Source organism: Siphateles boraxobius, unplaced genomic scaffold, assembly GCF_051911475.1.
Source record: "Siphateles boraxobius isolate OS27281-9 unplaced genomic scaffold, OSU_SipBor_1 5, whole genome shotgun sequence".
Classification (NCBI taxonomy): domain Eukaryota; kingdom Metazoa; phylum Chordata; class Actinopteri; order Cypriniformes; family Leuciscidae; genus Siphateles; species Siphateles boraxobius.
The window spans coordinates 15,471,664-15,492,371 of NW_027509141.1; the positions used below are offsets into that span (position 1 = coordinate 15,471,664).

The 20,708-nt window shown below is 34.9% G+C and overlaps 1 protein-coding gene across 1 annotated transcript in view; it reads right to left on the bottom strand.

Moving 5' to 3' along the window:
* efna2b (ephrin-A2b) overlaps positions 1–17,515 on the bottom strand; it is a 347,723-nt gene extending 330,208 nt beyond the window's left edge. The window contains exon 1 of the mRNA XM_077202914.1: positions 16,625–17,515. Within this exon, the coding sequence (XP_077059029.1) occupies positions 16,625–16,764 (140 nt within the window). The 5' untranslated portion in view covers positions 16,765–17,515. The remainder of the gene's footprint in view (positions 1–16,624) is intronic.
* Between the last annotated feature and the right edge of the window lie 3,193 nt (positions 17,516–20,708).

Below are 20,708 nucleotides of genomic sequence, written 5' to 3' on the forward strand. Positions count from 1 at the left end.
TTAGGGGCCGCTAAGACGACACCGTTCCCTCTAAACAGACTTTAAACGTGAACCTGTGATAGACGCTGACGGCGTTCACATTCGCATTAAGAATTGATTCTATAGTTATGTGCGTTTGAATATATGTGCGCAGGTTTGTAATTCCTTACAAACCATGCCTAAACAAACTACTTGTCTTGTCTATAAATTTTGATGAAGAATTTTATTTTATCTTATCACTTTGGGTAGGTACGCGAACCGAAAAATTCCACAGCGCTTTATCTGTAGAGTGGTATAGGGATCCTCCATAGGGAGAGGCTAGTTGGCACTTCAGCACTATTCAGCACTATATTCCATGAATGAATGTCATTCAAGACTTCAAATATGACAATAAAATTATTTTCACAATAATTCATTTCCAACACTAATCTTTCTTTATCATTAGACATGCAGTTTCTTTCCTCCCCCATGAGACGTGGCTGTGGAGCCGTGGAATTCTGAAGGAACCTCAAATCCCTCTGGCGGAGTTTGTCTTTTCAAGATAAAATCCTTGGATTAAAAATACATTCTTCTTGGGATTTTCTCTCTGTTTGGCCTTGAACAGACCAAGGTCCTTTGGGTTGTCATCAACCCTTGTCACACAGAACATGAAGTATGTGATAATAATCATAACCAGAACATTATGTGAACAGAGATCAGGGCTGAGAATCTGTATCATTCGCTAAAATCAGTGCAAACACACTAACGGTAAACAGTAATATCCAGTTAATTTAAAAACTAATATAATGTTAATCAGGTTATGTTCAAGCTGACGTATGACAGATTTGTGCAACTAGCCTCACCAAAAACAAAATTTATTTATAGAAAATAACTACTTTTTTCAAACAAGTTACCCATGTCTCTCATTGGTCAAAATAACAGACAGCCTCACCCCGAACTCACGCCATTGGGTAAGCCACTGTTTCTATGTCAGGCTGGTCAGAGTTCGCAAACAGAATTTGTTTTGATAGCACCTCAGAGACAGTGTTTACACTTTTCAGGGAAATCGACTTATTAATGTCTTACTTGTAGTTAGCATATTATACTGGAATGCTAAAAAAGTATTTAATCATCAAAAAACAAACACTAAGCATGTGGCCAAATGTTTGTAGACAACAATAATGTGGTATGTCAAACATACCTTTGTTTTGGACTACAACCTGGAAGCTTCGACGGTGCAGTGAAGTGAGTCTATCATCCTGTCAGTGTAGCACCTGAGTATAGCTGAATCAATCAATGCAATTTGCTTCCAATGGTGTATACAAATATATATGTATATATAACTGAAATGCAATTGTCCCTTGTACTGCAGCCTTGGCCCCATGTTCCTATATCAGTGGTCTCCAACATGGTGCCCGAGGGCACCTGGTAGCCCGCATGGAGCCTCTGAGTCGCCCGCCGAGCACGTTCTAAAAATAGCCTGAATTGTCTTTCATTTAGTTTTTTTTATTATTTATGATGATGGCATAAAATGAGAAAATAACTAATGGTAACATTTCATATACATTTAAAACATAATAAAATAATAAAATAATAAAAAATATTTAGAATCTGCACGTCGAGCACGTTTTAAAAAAAAACGTAACGTAACTTCAGTGAGTTGAGGCGGTCGCGGGCAGACCGATAAATTTATACATAAGATAAATTGAACTATAAAAAATAAAAAAAAGATTAATTATGGCTGACGATCAGAGGTGGAAAGAGTAATAAAATATTCTACTCAAGTAAAAGTACTACTACTTCAATGAAATTTTACTTAAGTACAAGTAAAAGTACCGGTCTAAAAATCTACTCAAGTAAAAGTAAAAAGTAGCTCATTTAAAATTGACTCAGAGTAAAAGTTACTGAGTTACTTTTTTAACAGCGGGGGTGGGGTGGGGGACCCTCCCGTGTTGTAATGGTATAAGATTTTCACAGTATGGTAACGTCTCAGAAAATATCACGGTTTACAGTATTAATCAATTGTTAAATAAATAAACTGTATTATTAAATTATGGGTATTATTATTATTATCATCAGTTAAAATGACAGTTAAATTAATGAAAACAGGATTTTTTTTTGGTTGAACAAATGCTTTTATTATAACAAACTTGAAATAATTTGTTTGTTTATTAAAATTTCAATAAAACATGTCTAATCAATTAAATTTGATAATTAATAATGAATTAGATTAACAACTTATTTTTAACATTAATAATTTATTAAAATGTTTAAGAATAATATTGTCCTATAAAATGTATTTTATTCAGAAAATTAATGTTTCTTTTTATTAGGGGTGTAACGATATTCGAACCAAACCGAAGAACCGCGATACAGAACCCACGATTCGAATGGCGATACTCTCATGGCGTACCGAACACGCCCCGCCCTGCAAGCTACCCCGGCCCCGCCCAGCCCGGCTCATTGATTGGACCTGGAATCAGTGTTGCCAAGTCCGCTTATTATAAGCGACTTTGGGCTTGTTTTTCTGTAAAGTCGCTTACAAATATTGGTAGTCGCGGGTCGCGTTTTTTTTTGGGCTTGTTTGTAAAGTGTAGTTGCTTATTTGGGCTTGTTCTCAGCTCGTTGTCAAGCAGATATTTTCTATATGTTATTTAAACGTAGGAGTTTGTCTTGCCTGTTCCCTCTGTCTCTCCCCTTTCCCTATACACAGAGTTTTTTCCCCACCCACATCCTGCTTCTAATTGGCTCTGACCCAGATGGCAATAAGTACTAGCCAATCAGAGGCAGAGCAGGGCAATCGGTTTTTTTTCTGGTTAGGAAAACGTCAGTGAGTGACGTTTAAATGAAAATACGTGCGAGTCGCGACTGTCACGACTGATGGTGACTGGACTGTAGGAGAGTTTTTATATATAAATTATATTTTAGATATTATAGATATAGATATTATAGTTTAATATTGTTTAACCCTTTAACTGTCACTCCCCCTTTTTTCGCATAGACATGAAAATCACTGTTCAAACTTAAATGGTTGTAATTCAAGAATGCTTTCGAATATAGACCTATGGTTGGTCTTGTTTTAAAGAAGACATTTGCCAGATTAATGTTGAAATGAAGTATTATGAAGTTATGAAAGTGAAACAGAAAAAAAGTTATACAAGTTTGAGTTTATGAAAATGAACAATGTAAAAATATAATTATTTATATTTTATATAAAATATATATATTACAAAATATATTTTACTCTAAAACTGCCAGAAAATGTAAGCCAAAAATCTGAAGAAGTTGTGTTCCAAATTTTAGGTTGATATCTCAAAAAATGAGCTTTCAGTAAGATTTTATTTGGCCGCAGTACCAACATTTTTCACTAGATGGACAGCCAAGCTTCATTACAGAAGAAAAATAAACTACCGTGTGCACAGTTTTACAAAACTAGGCACAGTTTACCAATCTGTCCACATGGATGTAAATTGACAATCTGTACCCACAGTTTAAAACTATCTGTCACCACGGATTGTAACAGTAGCGGCAGCGCGGAGTAAACGCGATCATCTCTTCCTCAGTTACAGAATAAACATGAATGGACACCTGAAGATATGTTGAAAAATACAGTATACTTACTGAAAGGCATCATAACTCGTGTAATCGCTCAATCAGTGTTTCATCAGCGCAAAGACGTCAATAAAACTGCATAGCTTGTCACTAGCATTATATTTACCTCAGCAGGCTAGTGATTCAGTGTCCACAACTTGTTGGTTCCTAGAGAAATGAACTCTTGCACTAAATAAATGCACAATATTATCCTATATATTATATTTTACTTAACCTGTTAATTATATCTTGATTATTTAAAGTACGTTTAAAATATCTTTAATGAAAATGACAGCAACTGTGTAAATTATTATATTTCAATAACAAATTAGAGTAAAGTTAATGCAAAAACTGACAAAGACACAATTTTTTCATTAAACCACTGTTTAATTTTTTTTTTTAGCTTTCTAAACCGAACCGAACCGAGACATCAAAACCGTGGGAAAACCGAACCGTCAGTTTTGTGTATCGTTACACCCCTACTTTTTATGATTTAATCCAAATATATTATCAAAAACGGTGGTAGGCTAATCAAATGTAAATTTAAACTTGTGTCCTTTTATTTTTTGGGGAAGCGCTGCAAAAAAAGATTTACTAAATTAAACCATGGACAAAAAAAATATTCCTATAAATAATGTTCAAATAAAATGTATTATTATTGTTATTATTATTATTATTTTGAGAAGTAGGCTACGTTCTACTGTATGCCTACAATAGTAATATATTTCTGTCATAATTTCTCCTAGTAAAACCGAACTTTTATTTTGACGGGTTGTGAAGCCCTGTTTCAAAGTGTATTTGACAATGGATTTTCTCAAATAAAATTATGAAAATGCTCATTAGGCGTTCTCTCAGAGCAGCTCTGGAAATGTTCATGTATTCATATCCTCAAATTGTTTGTGAGACGCTGAAAACACCATGAATGTCACGAGTACTTGAGTATGTAGTAGACAAACGCAGCTCAGCAGAACAAATAGGGTTAACTTATATATTTACTTGCAGTATTTTTGTGCTTAGCTTAATTATCCACAGACCATGTCGCGATTGGGTTTATTGCACAGTTCTACTTTCCATGTATTCATCCATCCATTATTTTGTATGTTTTGTGACATCTGCATTAAGTGAATTCCATTTTCATGACTGGATTCCGGGATTCCCTTTGCATCACGTAAATCGGGACATACCTTTATCTGCAGGAGGGATGGTGTCCTATATCCTCTTTTTGCAGCCACTTTGCGTCCACATTTTTTGCAAATTGGATATCTATCCTCGAGGACAACCACGCTTTTTTTCTACTTTTCATACTGGCCATAATTCGCTTGGCGCTTAGCTTCAGCTTCAGCTGGGCGTCACCTTTTTTGCGCGTTTGTTCTCCCGCCCTTCAATCAATTCAGTAGTTTCCGGAGTGTGTGATCCCCCCCCTTGTATTATTATTTTTTACTCAGTAACGGATATGATTTCAAATGTAGCGAAGTACAATACTTCAAAGAAAACGTACTTAAGTAAAAGTAAAAGTACAGATTTTAAAAACTACTTTAAAAAGTAGAAGTACACAAAAAAACTACTCAATTACGTAACGCGAGTAAATGTAATTCGTTACTTTCCACCTCTGCTGACGATGCAGGTCATGCAAAAAAGAAGACTTATTATTTTAACGAGGAGTGGGAGACAGAATTCCTCTTCACTAATGTTAAAGATAAAGCTGTATGCCTCATCTGTGGAGCACGCATTGCGGTTGCCAATGGTCTATGGCAGGGGTCTCCAACACGTCGCTCGCGAGCTACCAGTAGCTCGTGGCCTGATTGGAGGTAGCTCACCAAGGGGGCGTTCACATATCGCATCTTTTGCGCGCTCAAGTTCGTTATTTCAAATGTAGGATGCTCATAATTGAAGCGACGCACTCATTTTTTCCATGCGCAGCATGTTGAAAAATCCATTAGCTACTAAAACTTCTTTGTCATTGTGGAGAGCGCAGTGTATGGTTGCATAGCAATGACAGACGCCACGGGAAAATCGGACCGAATTTTACTATTAATAATGAAAGATAAGCTAATGTGCATTGTGAACGTCAGTAATTTATCTTTTTTGACTCATTCTTTTTATAAAAATGTAAAGGCTGAAATATGCGAGCTTTTTATAAATCTTTTTTTGTCAAAACTTTATTTGAACTTGTAGGCTACATGTTAGTAGATAACATGTCGCAAGACACTCCTTTAAAATCTGACCATTATTTTTAATGTTGTTATTTTGTTTATGTAAACAAAAAGTGCAAATGAATTCTAATTATATTTGTTATTTGCTGGTTTTCGACATAAACCTTGGTGAATGGATTTTATTGTGTAGTATTAGTACTTTTTGAACAGGATTCTGTGATAACTGATCATTTTGGTCACTATAATCATGAAATGAAATTTTCAGGCCATTTCATCTCTAGTTAAGGTGCACTATAAAATCAACTATAATTATGTGTTTTTATAGTATAATATGCAGAGTACAATTTTCTTTAAAAAAATTTATCTCTGATTCTGTTCTTTTCTCTGACATTTAAGGGTGACATATATAGGCCTACAAAAACTCTTTTAGGTCTAAAACAGTTTAGATAGTTGTTAATATGAGAGTTATGAGACATTATTTAAGAGATTTAAGTATTGTATTAGCCTACATGAGTAGCTCTCGGCCACTATATTTTTTAAAAAGTAGCTCTCAAATGAAAAAAGGTTGGAGACCCCTGTCCTATATGCTCATACCACAACGCACTTTAGAAATCTTAATATTTAGCAATATTATAAAAATTTTCCTTAGAGAATATCTTTTTTTCTTACCAAATTAATTCAAGAGTTACATTAAAATTCCAAGTATGTATTTCCAAGAGTTACATTATAACACATGGGCCAAAGGTACCATAACCATAGCATCACTGAAGCATCATTTTTTTGCTTTGCCTGTCACAGTAACCAACATCTGGAGGCAGCCGATGCATTTTTGAGGCTGTTTCGTGCATATGCAGTGCCGCCCGCACACAGCTCAATCATCCTACCCATCATGCACCATAAAAAGGCCAAACCGCGTGCTCTCTCTCTCCGTGTATTTTACTGTCTCTTTGTCTTTCACAAAACAAGCAGAGAAAACTAACTGATCTTCAATGTAACAAACATAAGGGTGTAACAAACATTAGGAAAGTTCTCTCTTTGGGAAGGAAAGTGTATTTTTACAGTGTTTTACCCAGCATAACATACATAGTCATGTATAGTTTATGGCAGATGTCGAGTGGGTCATTTCCAAAATTTGGATCTGTAGATGTTTCCAGGTCAAATATTATAATATTTTTGTGCACACTTCTTTTTTTTAAGCTGTGCATTGTGCAACAAAAAAAAGTCTCACAATCATATTTTTACTACAACGTTCTACAAGCACAGCAATAGTACACGGACCCGACAAGAATCTACTATTGAACAAAGGTCAATTTTAACCTAAAAAGCCAAGACTTTTTATTGTTTATGCCTGTATAGAAATTAACTTTCAAAAATAAACCTACACTGAATAAATATATTCACGGGGGTAAAAAGCTTGACAACTGGCCCCCTTCTCCACATAACTTGTAAAAATCTGGTTGGCAAATAAGCTCACACAGTTATGTTATAGTTTTGTCATTATTAATCAATAGATCTCAACCACAGTCTCTCTCGCAGAACCCTGTCATCAGAAGACATCAAAAATTCCAGTGTTTTTTGTTTTTTCAGTCGGAGGCGTGATTCTTTTTGTGCTGGGGGCGAAAAAAGGGGCACAGAAACCGACCTTGCAACGCCTGCTCCTGACTAAGACTATATATGAGAAAACAACAATTTGTCTTTTCACTAAAAGACACTTCTGAAAATTATTCTGCTTCTTGAGTAGCAAAAACTACCAAAAAAACTACACAACATTTTGAAAGGTCTAATAATATTCAAATGATGCCAAAAACAGTGTTATTTTTTGGGCTGCATTTCTGTACTTAATGTAAAAAAAATAAAAACATTAAGTAACACCACACAAACGCATTGCAAAAATACAACAATATACAGGTATAATATAATTAATGTACGAATGTCTTAATTATTAATATAGTTACCCCAAAAAAAGGATTAAACTTTCATTTATATAGCGTTTTTAACAATATGGACTATTTAAAAGCAGCTTTACAGTGATAATAGGAAATTAAAGTAACAGAGATTGTTTTGGCTTTACAGCAGCTCTAGAATAAAGTTATCGTCCAGCTAAAGTTAGTTTTGATCGATTCACTTCCATTGCAAAGATCATTAGTTATTAACTTAGGGGCCGGGCCGCTAACACGACACCTTTTTAACAGAAAACCCTTGACGCGCTCCGGCCCGCTCACTCGCACAACAACAGTGCCTGGTGGCTCGAGAACCTTGAAATAGGTTCCAAGGTGCAAGCCTTGAAGAAAAAAAAAGAAAAAAACATTTATATATATATATATATATATATATATATATATATATATATATATATATATATATATAATGTTTTTTTGTTTTTTAAAAATTGAGCATCATCAGTCTCCTACATTTGACATTAAACAATATGCCGTGTTACTCTCCGTCTAATAATATTATCAATGTTACTTCCATGAAATAAAAGATTTGTTTGTACCATGTTTTAAAATTTTCTTCAGAAGTCTATCCAAACTAGTTCGTTTTAAAAACCAAACAAAACAAAATGTTTATTTGCTTAATAAATATTGGATTTTAACTATGTAACGTTTATGTTGTTAATTTATAGCAAACATGTTATTGCTCAAATTAAAGTTATTTTTAGAATTACTGCTTAATTCAGCTTTTCTAAGTAAGTGCTGAGCAGGATCTATCAGTGGTAAGCATAGCTACAGTGCGTCTAAGCCAGCAGATACCAGCTGAGTTCATCAAACCGCATGGTTTACAGTGCATGCATGAGTTGGTACAGCTATCCATTTAAAAAACAGTCCCACTAAGGGCATGCAGCAGATATTTAGGGTAAGGGTCGGCCATTTTCCCTCATGGATTGGTCCCAAATCCAAGTCGCTGCTCTGCCAACACATTCCCTGCATAAAGAGGGCTTTTCTCTGTTTCTGCAAGAATGACAGGTTTGACGTATCTGCAGTTCAAGAAAGAAAACTCCCAGATGACTAAGGAGGCAATGTTCCACTTCTCACATGCTTTCCTATTCTTTTCCTTTGGAAATGTCGAGTTATTTGAAGTTCAAGGCCTACTGAGATGTGTGGGAAGCTCCTCCCTCTCGCTTGAAGACAGAACCATGTGTTCAGTGGCTTTTCACCCCATTGGTGAAAAGAAGACATTTGCAAAGTGAAAACAGGTGAATCAACTAAACACATCAGCACTGATTCGGCTTTAGACAGATGGAGTCACATGCAAAACAGACTAAATAAAATGTTTTTTAGATCAAATAAAAGTCACCTGGTGGCTCCAGCATCAGGAATCATATTCTCCTAAACTTAATTTAATAACTCAGCTGAGTTTTACACAGTTTTAAAACTCCGACACAGACATTCCAAGTTTTGTCAAAATCCAGGTGATATTATATTTTTATTTAATGATATGCATAATTTAGTAAAATATTCAAGTATTTTTTTTTCCCCCAACTGAGAAATATATTTGTGAGCCACTTTGTAAGTGGGCACTTTCATGTCAAATTATCTTGTTCGTTATTTTAATATGCATAAAATATTAAATTATATGAAACATATTTTAGAATAAAAATAACTAACGCATAAAATCTCTCTCCATAAATGTAAATATTTATAAAAACATTTTTTGTGAGTATTTTATATTTTCATAGTGTGAATTATAATTGAGGATTCTACATAATTTCAAACTCACATGCGTTCCACACAAAATAAAATAATATTTTATAAATACCTTTATGTTACATTTTATTGCAGCATATGCAGTTCCTTTTTTTATAGTGATATGCATTTTTTCTGACGTTTTGGCAATTATGGCAGTAAAACTTAATTAGTGCGGAAAAGTAAAAAGTTTAACATCATCAACAATAAAAAAAATACATTTAAATAATAATCAGGAAAAGGCACAGAATAGTACAGAAGAAAGCACTGCTCGATTCAGACTGAATGCGTTTGACACCTTATGATAAACTTATGAAGCAAAACCCATGTAACAATGTTTTTGAGGATTATCTGACAAATGATTTTATCTTTATTTTTCTCAGGAAGTGCACTGTACTTTGACCGTGTTAATACTGGATAAATTCGGCACTGGCCTTTTTTTTTTCCATAGAATATGTTTCCCATAATTCTCTTTCTGCTACCATATAATGCGTATAGTCCATGTCTTTAATTTTCAGTTATGGCACCGATGAATAACGTCAGGTATTTTAAGTATTATAACATATAAGACTCCCGTAAAAAAATAATAATAATAACTGGCTATGTACAAGCAATTTCACCAATTAGGTTTGAGACATAAAATCACCCTCCCTTTCTTAGCAGAGAGCGGAGTGTATTTCCAAATAAAACTCACTCGAGGAGAGAAATTAGGAGTTTGTGGATGGACATAATGAGCCATTAGGAGCCACATAATGAGTATGTGGGTCAACAGAACAAAACTACAGTTCCAGACGAATCAAGACAATTAAACAATGTGATGCCTGGTGCCTTAAATTAGTTTTCAAGAAATGTATAATATATATATATATATAACAAACATGAAATCAGCGTAATTAATATTTAGGAAATTTTTTTTAGAAAACAAATAATTAGTTTAAAAAATAAATTAACTTAAAAGCTCATTCGGTCCACAATACAAGAAAGAGAAAGTGGTTTTGGTGATCTCACTTCACTTAAAAACAATCCCATCTGAGGGAGGGCTTTCTGGCACTCTACATCTCATAAATACTGTACACTAAATGAGAAAGGCCTTGGTCCTGAGAGAGGGGAGCGTCCCGAGCTAACTTGACCGAGAACCCAATAGCACCTGGATAAAAGCACGACAAGAAGAGATTTAAACAAACACATAGTCCTCAGATTTACTATTTAAAACAAAGCCAGCATGCAATGCTGCTTTGAAATCTTCCAATTTCTCTTCCGTTGAGGGAAAGATCCACTCATGAACGAGCACCTACCTCAAACCAAGTTTGAGTTCCCAGGATGCACATGATTGCCAATGTGCTACGTGAATGTGGGTCAGGCATTAAAATTTATGAGTAATACAGGAGGCAGGGTGACGCTGTGATTGGGGCTGTTGCTGGGTATAAAAACAGACAAAAATAAACTGCCACGCAAAGAAGTGAGGACGCAGGGGTGATGAGGTGCCATGTAAGGTCCTGAGAATGAATTCTGGTTTGTGTCCACCGCAGAGAACAAGTGTGAAAATTGACTGTCATAGCACCTGCACAGAAAAGCATTTTGGCTGCTGCTTTCTAAACAAGAGTTTTGACATTCTAAACGGAGTGATTTCACACCTTTTGAAAGCAGACAAAGAAAAATGAATATACCTTACAACAAAACAATTAAAGATTAATAAATCATTGTTTAAAAAAAAGCGCAATGTTTGACCTATACAACTTATACACTATACAACAATTACACTACCGGGTATTTTTTTAACAAAACATATCTGGGGTAAACATATAAACTAGCTTAAAATATTTCGCTTTTAAATACAAACAAACATGCGTTTATAAACACCATCCTTGAATTTAGTCTATATTGTCTGTTTGTACCCTAAAGATTTTTGAGTTGTTTGCAAAGAATGTCACATCTGTGCAAATGTTCAGGTATGAGCAATCATCTTGTCGCAGGGTGGGGGGCAGGACAGTGCAGATAATGGCGGAGAGGGTTATGTTACTCTTGCAATAGAAATTTAGAGAAGTACAATCGTTTCCACCATTCATTGACTGGCACAGCGGGATGTTTTATTCTAACGTGAGGTAATTTAACTTTGATTAATGCTGAAAATGAAATATGCCGATGAGTCGTCATTTTATTCAACAAAACTTTTAACCTAGATTACTGATTACAAAATTTATAGTTCATACAGTCGTTTTATGTAGAAACCATGCGGCAACTTTAATCTTTAATTACATGTTGGAGCCTTTTTATGCAATATGGCATTAGACCATTTGCATCATTCACTGCTGGCATGGGCTCAATTCCCTTTTTGGTTCATACATTTAGAGAACAAAGGTCTCATGAAACATGCTGTCATTTATAATCATTAGCAGATGAATCTGATGTCTAGCGGTAAACATCAATAACAGAATGGAAGCAGTATAGCTATAATAACCGCTGACCTACAGACCCCAGTAACTGAATTTCTTCCTACAGTTCTCCAACAGAAGTAGCCCGTAATCTCATAGAAACAAAGCACCAGTGAGGCTGCGTGACTCCATGCACCCATCTTAAAAGATGCACTGTTGTTTTAGCAAGTGGACACAGCTGACTGCCATTCCCACTGTAATCTGATTTCCAAACTAACGAATTCACTGTGCCCAGAGCGATGTCAGTTTAAGTGCTTTCCCTCACTGTAGTAACTGCGTATTAATGGACGAGGGTCGTTGGGAAAAAAACAATGATTATATTTATACACTTTAATGGATGAGTTAATTTGATTAAACCACCGAACAAAACGGCGATCTCATGCTAAAGTTGCAATAAGTCACGGGATGGACGGTAATTTGGTGGTTGGAATGGGTTCTCTCTCAAACTGTTTTCCTACAAAGAGGCAAAATTGTTCCTCCAACCCTCGGGAAGGCAGGTCACAGTCTTAGCAGAAGACACACTCGGTCATACATTGGAAATTTGAGGTATATCTGTCTAGATGAAAGCAGACTGTAAATTGCCACCCTCCAGCTGCCCAGAAATGAATTATAAACACATTTGGAAAGAATGCACAAACAAAGAAGTGGAAGATGACTGAACTAAGTGCTGCTTAAAACAGAAAAATCAATTAATGTCAGGCACAATAAACTGTGCACTGGGTATGTGAATTGCCATAGAGAGATAAAAAAGTATATAAAAAAAATCAGCACACTTTTTTTTTGCTAAATAACTGTGTTATGAACTGTGTTTAAGCGAACAACACAAAATCTTGAACAAATTCAAGAACGCATGTCTGAAAAACAGATGCTTTACCATAACGATAATTTGTGACTACAATAAATGCAAGTACATTTACCACATTCATTTTTTCAACACTCTATGCTAGATAAATGTGAAAATGGTAACAGTCAATAATAAACTAATAGTTTAAAAATGCTGCCCTAGGTGATAAACCTCAAAATTTAGTTATTAGTAATAAAAATTAGTTAGTTCTCATAGTATGACTGATTTAACCCCATACTCCATTTTTTGTCTTCGTCTTGCACCATAATCCAGAGGCAAATGTGAGGGTTCACAAAATGGCGGACAAATCCGTAAACTGGGGCAGAATGTGGTGCAATGCCACCTACAGGAGCTGAAGTTTGACACGAGCATCCAAGGTCAAGCTTGAAGTCATTAATTTCAAGCATACCAATCACAATAGAGGTTAATGACCCAAAGAGAATAAAATCCATGTGGATTCAGACAGTCATATCTGTGTCTTGCCCTCATACAGAAGTCCTCTGACACTAGGCATCCCTCATAACCTTGAGGAACCAATTACACTATGCCAAAGAGTGAGAAAGTAAAATAAAACCATACAAAGAAATGCTTGCCTACCAGAACCATAGGTTCTTATTATAGTGAATTGATATTTTAAAGTGAAAATTGTGAAAAAAATTTGGATTTCATAACAGGATTTTCTTGAGTCGCTTAAAAAATTCAGAAAAATCTTTTTCTCGTTATGAAGAAACAATTCATTGCATATTTTACAGGCAGGGGGAAAAAATAAATCCAATATTTCCTTTCATTCATTAATTTTTAAAAATAATTATTATTTATTGGTATTAATAATAATAATAATAATAATTATAGCAATAAAAAATAAAGTGTCAAACTACAAAAATAAAACATTTTGCAACGCTTAGCAAAACATCAATATTTGGACATGCCATGTAATTCTCAGCAGTTCACAAATTAAACTAAAGTCTTCTTTCTAAGTCTCTACAGATAAGAGCGCCTGATAAATAGCTTAAAAACTTAACTTTATACACACAAGCACTCACTAACTATTTAGCTGCTCCACTAAAAAATGTAATCACAAAGATTACTCTTCGGACCTGAACAGCTCCATTCTGAAACGGTCTCAAAGTGCAGCATGATGGGGTACCTATGTGAAAACTCACATTTCACCTTAAATGCTCTTTATAATTCACCAGTCTCCTCGTGGACCTCACCATAAAGCCACAAGGGTTAAATCGACACCTCAGGGCTGAACTCATAGAGAGCAGAAATGTATTTCAGTGTATTTATTTATGCTCTGATTGGGGTCATTTAGCACAAGTCATTTCAGTCTCACACTTCTAATTGAGCCACACAACAGATTCAAACAGTCGAGACCTGACTCAAACCACACCAGACTGCACAGCTCGCTTTTATGGTGGCGTGCTAGAAAACCACAGCTCAGAATGAGCCCGCAAACTCGAATTTCAGTTTTCCAGGTTTGCAAACAACCAAGGCAAATCAATGGAGCTACAATACCTGCATATCTGCTCTGCATTTCTGACCGTCCAACCCTAGAAGAACTGATACATCTCATAGATTTACTGGCTGACCGGTAAAAATCAATAGTACGGGTTAAAAACTCTGCAGCCTAATAATAGAGATGCCTTTTCCCTGAGCGCTCACACACACACACACACACACACACACACACACACACACACACACACACACACACACACACACACACACACACACGTACACACACACACACACAGAGAGGGAAGACCTATCTCAGTTTAGCTGAACAACATTCCACTGCTCTGACATAGCACAGCAGTCACAAACACACACAACATATAGGTGGAAAAATAGAGAAAACAATTATGCAGATCTTCTGTAATCACAGATTTAATAATTTGAATCCATGGACGCATGGAATATGGGACGGAAAACTTTTAAAAAATCCTTTTAGATTTGAGAATGAATTTGAAATTTTTTTTTGGGGGGGGGGGGGTCTAATATATAAATAATAAAAATAATAATAATAATTTACTATTGTAACTTATTCTATATACGTATAAACCATTAACTTATAATGCAAAAATCAAGCCCATTAACTTTTTAAAGACTTAAACTATGTGCAGTCTCTTTCTTAAAAAATAAATAAATACATTATACACTTCTCTGCATTCTTTCCTTTGAGATGAACTGGAAAAAATTAAGATACGCAAATAAAATTATCTTCTCTTTTTCCTTGTCAACTTACTTCCATGCTATTGTTTTTCATTAAAAAAACAGTTCAATACAAACATTCTTACAAAACACAAAAAGCAAAAATCCCCACCAAAAACTACAAATCTAGAACTCAAAAAAGAACTTCAGAAATTCTTCACAGAACTAATGAGAACAAACATCTCCGTACTTTTCAGTAATGACTTATAATAGGTTAAAACTGTGGCATGTAATGTATAAGTTTGACTGTGTGGTTACACAAAGCCCAGAAACAGCCTTTGAGAGCGGTCTGATGAGGGGTGCTGGGGTGTTCCGAGAGGGGGGCTTCATCTTAGACTATTTAAACCATATGGTGATATGAAATGAACAGTCCTGATCCCCCCTCAGAAACATCCATGAAGAAAGAATAGTAAACAAAATAACAGTCTCTTCAAAAGCTGACAGGATATCAGGCTATGCATTTAACATATTTTGGGTGATTATCAACCCCGCACCCCAACGGCACACAATGTAACTATACACAGCCCTGTGCAACTCATAACAGACACTAAGTGTCAAACAGTAAGCGTGCAATAAATGAGGCCATAAAGTTACAATATGCTCATAGAAAGGCTGATTTTGTGAGAAGCCCCATAAGTACTTTTAAATGGAACATACAAGTTGCTAAAACAGTGCCCAAGTGAGGCCTTTTTGTGTGCTGCGTTTTAAAATCTTTGTGGTTTTATGAGTGAAATCGCACACGAAAAACTCAAATGGAAGACCCTGAGTGTCCTTTGATGTTTAGGACTGATTTAAATGACTTCACCTAACTTGTATCAGAACTGATAAAAAAAAAACATATTTAAAAAAAAATATATATAGCCTATATATATGGTGATTCTTCAATTGGAGGCTTTTTTGACAACTTCCAAATTGTTAATCGATATTAAGATATACATCACAAATCCAACAATAAAGATCGGAGTATATTGTCTGAGCAACCTTCGGGTGGATTTCAGATTTCAGGATAGTAAAATAATCTGTGACAGTAAATATATATATATATTTTTTTTTTATTTTTTTTTTAGGTTTTGGAGAAAAGTTCAAAAGCACAAATTCATTTATAAAAAGATACCACATTTATATATACATGATACCCAATCAGAAACTTTGTTTAGGACAAAATAATTATATTTTCCTAAATGTTCAACATGATGGTAATGACAGCAGTATTGTGGCACTGAATCTTTGACATATAAAATACAATTCTAAATTTAATTTTAAATTTAAAAATGTATAATATAATTACGCTTTAAGTGCAATTAAAAAAATATTGTTTTATATCTAGATAGAAGATGAGCCCAACATAGTGTTTAAATGTTTTAAATATTGCATTGGCAACTATTTCTATATTTCAAATTACGGAAAAGTCAGTAAACAGACAAAATAAAAAGTTGAACACTAGAACACTGGAATAAGGGTTGTTTTTGTTTAATTATATAAGACTTTTTTTCTAGAGGGTCAGAAAAGTGAAGAAGCATTTCCCTAATTGAAGAGTCACCAATATATATATATATATATATATATATATATATATATATATATATATAAAAGGTCAAAATAAAATAAAAAAATAACACAAAAGGGAAAAGTTCCAAACAATTCTGGCCTGTACTTTTGAGGAAATCGAGTAAAACCTGCCATGACTCTGCAATAGCAGTTGAAACTTGACTCACACTCCTTTTGATGCACTGAAGTGTTTCTTACCTGGGATTCGTGCTGTTCCAGTACACAGCATACCGGTCTGAAATGATCTTACTGTCATCCGCACACACGGTGACCCAAAACAGGAAGACGACCATGAAAAGTGTCAACTCCATCTGATATGCAATAGAGTTCTTGTCCATAATGTCAATTAACAGGGAGAAAATACAAGCTCAGTTAATAATAGATGCGTTTAAAGGGAGCGATCATGTGTGTGAGAGTCTTATTCAAAAGCATCACATTCTTCAGTGAAGGAATAAAAGTAAAGTCAGAGCTCAGAGAAATAACGTATCATGGAGGATCCATCCAGCATCTCGACCTCCATAGCTTGAGATGTTTCCATCTCAGAAGCACTTCTTGTTAAACTACAATACCGCTTGCTTTTCACATCCATTCTTCCTTCCAGTGGCTTTAAAAAAAACTTTTTTCAGACTCGTAAAAAGTGGCCAGGTAGTAACCATCCATTCGGCGAACGTGCGCGCTCTAAAATCCTGCTGATACTCCACACATGCGCGTGGTCCTTGAGTCTCCTCTCTCAAGCCACCTGACCGAGTTGGTCTTCTTTGTCAACAGTCAATGAGAGTAAAAAGTAGCCAACACTTCAGTGTCGAATTGCCATGTGAAAGTTATCTCGGTTGCGGGCTCGTAGCGCGCTCATTAAGCGATGCTGAACCCACACGCGCCGCATCACGCGCAAAGTTAACGGTGTGACGCTTTAAATGTCGCTTCTGCGCGCGAACAACTTGCTGCTCCTTACAAACAGTCGCTCTCACGAGTGTGAAATGACATTTTATCTGTTTCCTACCTAAAGACGATCGGTCCTGCCTCCACAGCGCGCTGTCTCTCTCAGCACATGTCTCAGTCTCTTCGCTGTCTCCTCGACTGCGGGGCGGAGCTGCTTGAAGAGGGACCGCCTGGACATACACACTAAACTTTGGAGATATTGCCCGTTAAGGCCATTATATGAAATTAAACTTAATTTGCCTACAGCTCGCATTAGATAAAGAATTGATATGTGCAAAATTGTGTGCAGTTGTGTGACATGTTTAAATATTGTTGTTTGTAGCTAATATGGGCACTATAAATGTAAAATTGTTAGTACATTTGCGGTAAAAACTAAATGCCAGCTGTGCTTACCTGATCTTTACCTTACAAATTTAGGGACAATATTACAAGCATAACGGTGCGGTTTTTACCTCACTTTTACATTTTACTGTTCCTAAATACAGTACCAGTCTGTAGTATAGTATTACAATTTCAAATAACTGTTTTAATGTTTTAAAAGTAATATATTTCTATGATGGTAAAGCTGAATTTTCAGCATCAACTCCACTCATCATTATGATCCTTCAGAAATTTAACATGCATTCATTTGAAAACAGTTGTGCTGCTTAATATTTTTTTTAAAACCATGATACACTGCCATTCAAAGGTTTGGAGTAAGTAAAATAATACTTTTATTCAGCAAGGACACATTAAATGTATCAAAAGAGACAGTAAATTCAATTATATGGTTACAAAAGATTTCTATTTCAAATAAATGCTGTTATTTTTAACTTTCTATTCATCAAAGAATCTGGATAAAAATGAATCAGTTTCCAAAAAATTATTAAGCATGCAAAAAAGTTTTTCAACATTGATAAAAAAGAACCATTATTAATCGTTACACCAATAATAATTGATAATAATGTAGCATAAAATCAGTATTTTACTGTTTCTGAAGGATCATGTGACATTGAAGACTGGAGTAATGATGCTGCAAATTCAGCTTTGACATCACAGAAATAAATTACATTTTAAATTATATTAAATGGAAAACTGATATTTTAAAGTGTAGCCTAATAATATTTCACAGTATTACTGTTTGTACTGTATTTTTGTGAGCTTAAGGGATTTCTTTCAAAATAATTTAAAAAATCTTAATGTTTACAAACCTTTGACCAGTACTTTATATACTGGGACAATACTGAGTTCATTATTAATTCAAAAAAAAAAAGTTTGTTTTTTAGTAAAATGTATATTGCCTTTGAAGGCAATTTACAGTTAACAGGATTATTTACATTCATTTTCTTTTAGGCTACATTCATTTTCTGTGTAAAGTTGAAATTTACAGTGTAATTTCCACTCAGGCAAATTACATTATTGTTACCTAAATTATTTAATATTCATAATGGCATGTTAGAATGTATTAATTTAATTCTCATATTTTAATCTTTGACTTCTTTAAAGTTTCTTCATTTCTTGCTTTTGTCTAGAAATGTAACACATATTTGTCATCACATAAATAAATTACATTTTACATTAAGACAGAAAACAGCTATTTTAAAGTGCAATAATATTTTACAATATTACTGTTTTTACTGTATTTACAGTGCTTGGTGCGTGTTGCTGTCTTTAGTGTAAAACTGCTAGAGAGAGAGAGAGAGAGAGAGAGAGAGAGAGAGAGAGAGAGAGAGAGAGAGAGAGAGAGAGAGAGAGAGAGAGAGAGAGAGAGAGAGAGAGATGTGTGATTCAACACTGATTAATATTTAAAAAAGTAGAGTAGGCTGGGGGCTCAACAGACACACAGGAAAGAAAAATACAAATGAAAGTTTAATTCTGCTTTTAAAGATGGTACAGAGATTAATGGTGCTCATGTATTAAAGATTCAGGGTGTGTTCTGCATATATGTATGGAGCATGGAGTGCTTAATGACTTGTGGAGGGGATTGTGAAATCATTATACCCAGGATACAGATGCTATAGGAGGAGACACAGCACACACGCAAAAACAAAAACAAAATTCTAAATAGCTTACTTGTAGAAAAAAAGTCATGATTGGCTATTATACGATAAAATATTATTCAAATTCCCTGATAAAACAGCATGTGTCCGTGTGACCGACTGGCTTTCTGAATAAGAAGAGACGTGTCTTTATTTTTTTTATTAACAAAGACATGTTACAATGGAAATAAATATCCAGCCTAGTTCACATTTTTTACATTTTCACAAGAAATGTGATTCACTCCATAGTTTTACTCCTATTGCGCTGCATGTCTTGGCCTAAGATTAAGTGTTTGCCAGCAGAGGGCAGCGTGACTCACTGGAGTTTGACCCTATGACTGGACCTGCTCACTTGGCTTTGTGTTATTCTGAGATTCTCTTATCTGCGTCCTTCAGTGCTGCATTAGATCCATCAGCGATCATATTCAAACTCTGAAAGCCCTAATAGATGCTCTGAGAGGAAATGTTACCGCTGCTGCTAATAAACTGCTCACAAACAAATTACACTACCTCGTGGAAATCTTTTGACAAGCCCAGACAATGTTTGAAAAATATATCTGTCAGCGTAATAGGTCACTTTCTTAAAAGCAGTCAGTTGGAAATGTATATTGGCCTGAAGAGAGATGTGGCTAACAGAGACAAGAGGCCACATCTGTTTTTCTTTCCTGAAAGATCTGCCGCACACGCCAGCAACCACCATGTGTGTAAAACTATACTTGAGGGAACAAGCATACCTTTCCAATAAAGCTTCAAACGGGACTGTACTTTTGCCGGACGGCAGCAAAAGCTTTACTTGAGCACTTTGTAAGCTGAGAGAGAGAAAACACAAATATACAAACACTTTCTCACACACACCACAGGAGTTTTGCTTCAGGTGATTTGTAACTCCTCACTTAGTCTTGCTGTTATTTTTAAGTTTGTAATTACAAATATGGGTTATTAATGTTATGCAGTGCATTTTTAACTTTAATAGGCCTATAAACAAATAAATATGTTTGTTTTGTATTTATTTGAACATATTTGTATTAAGACCAGCTCAGACATTTTATTAATTATATCTTTCCAATTATTTTTTTTTCAGGGTGAAATAAAAAATAATAATTATAATAAAAGATAATTAATTAATTACCATAATTACATGAAAATGCAGTGCGTTGTAGGAATGATCCACCTGGTTTTGTATGTGAAGATCAGTGAAATCATCTTCTTTAGTATTCCTAACTGCAGGCAATGCATTTTAACAACCCCTCAACACACTTTCAACACTCTCAACTTAAAAAAACATCTTGCACTAGTTTTTAACATTTCAAAGGTCCATGTAACCA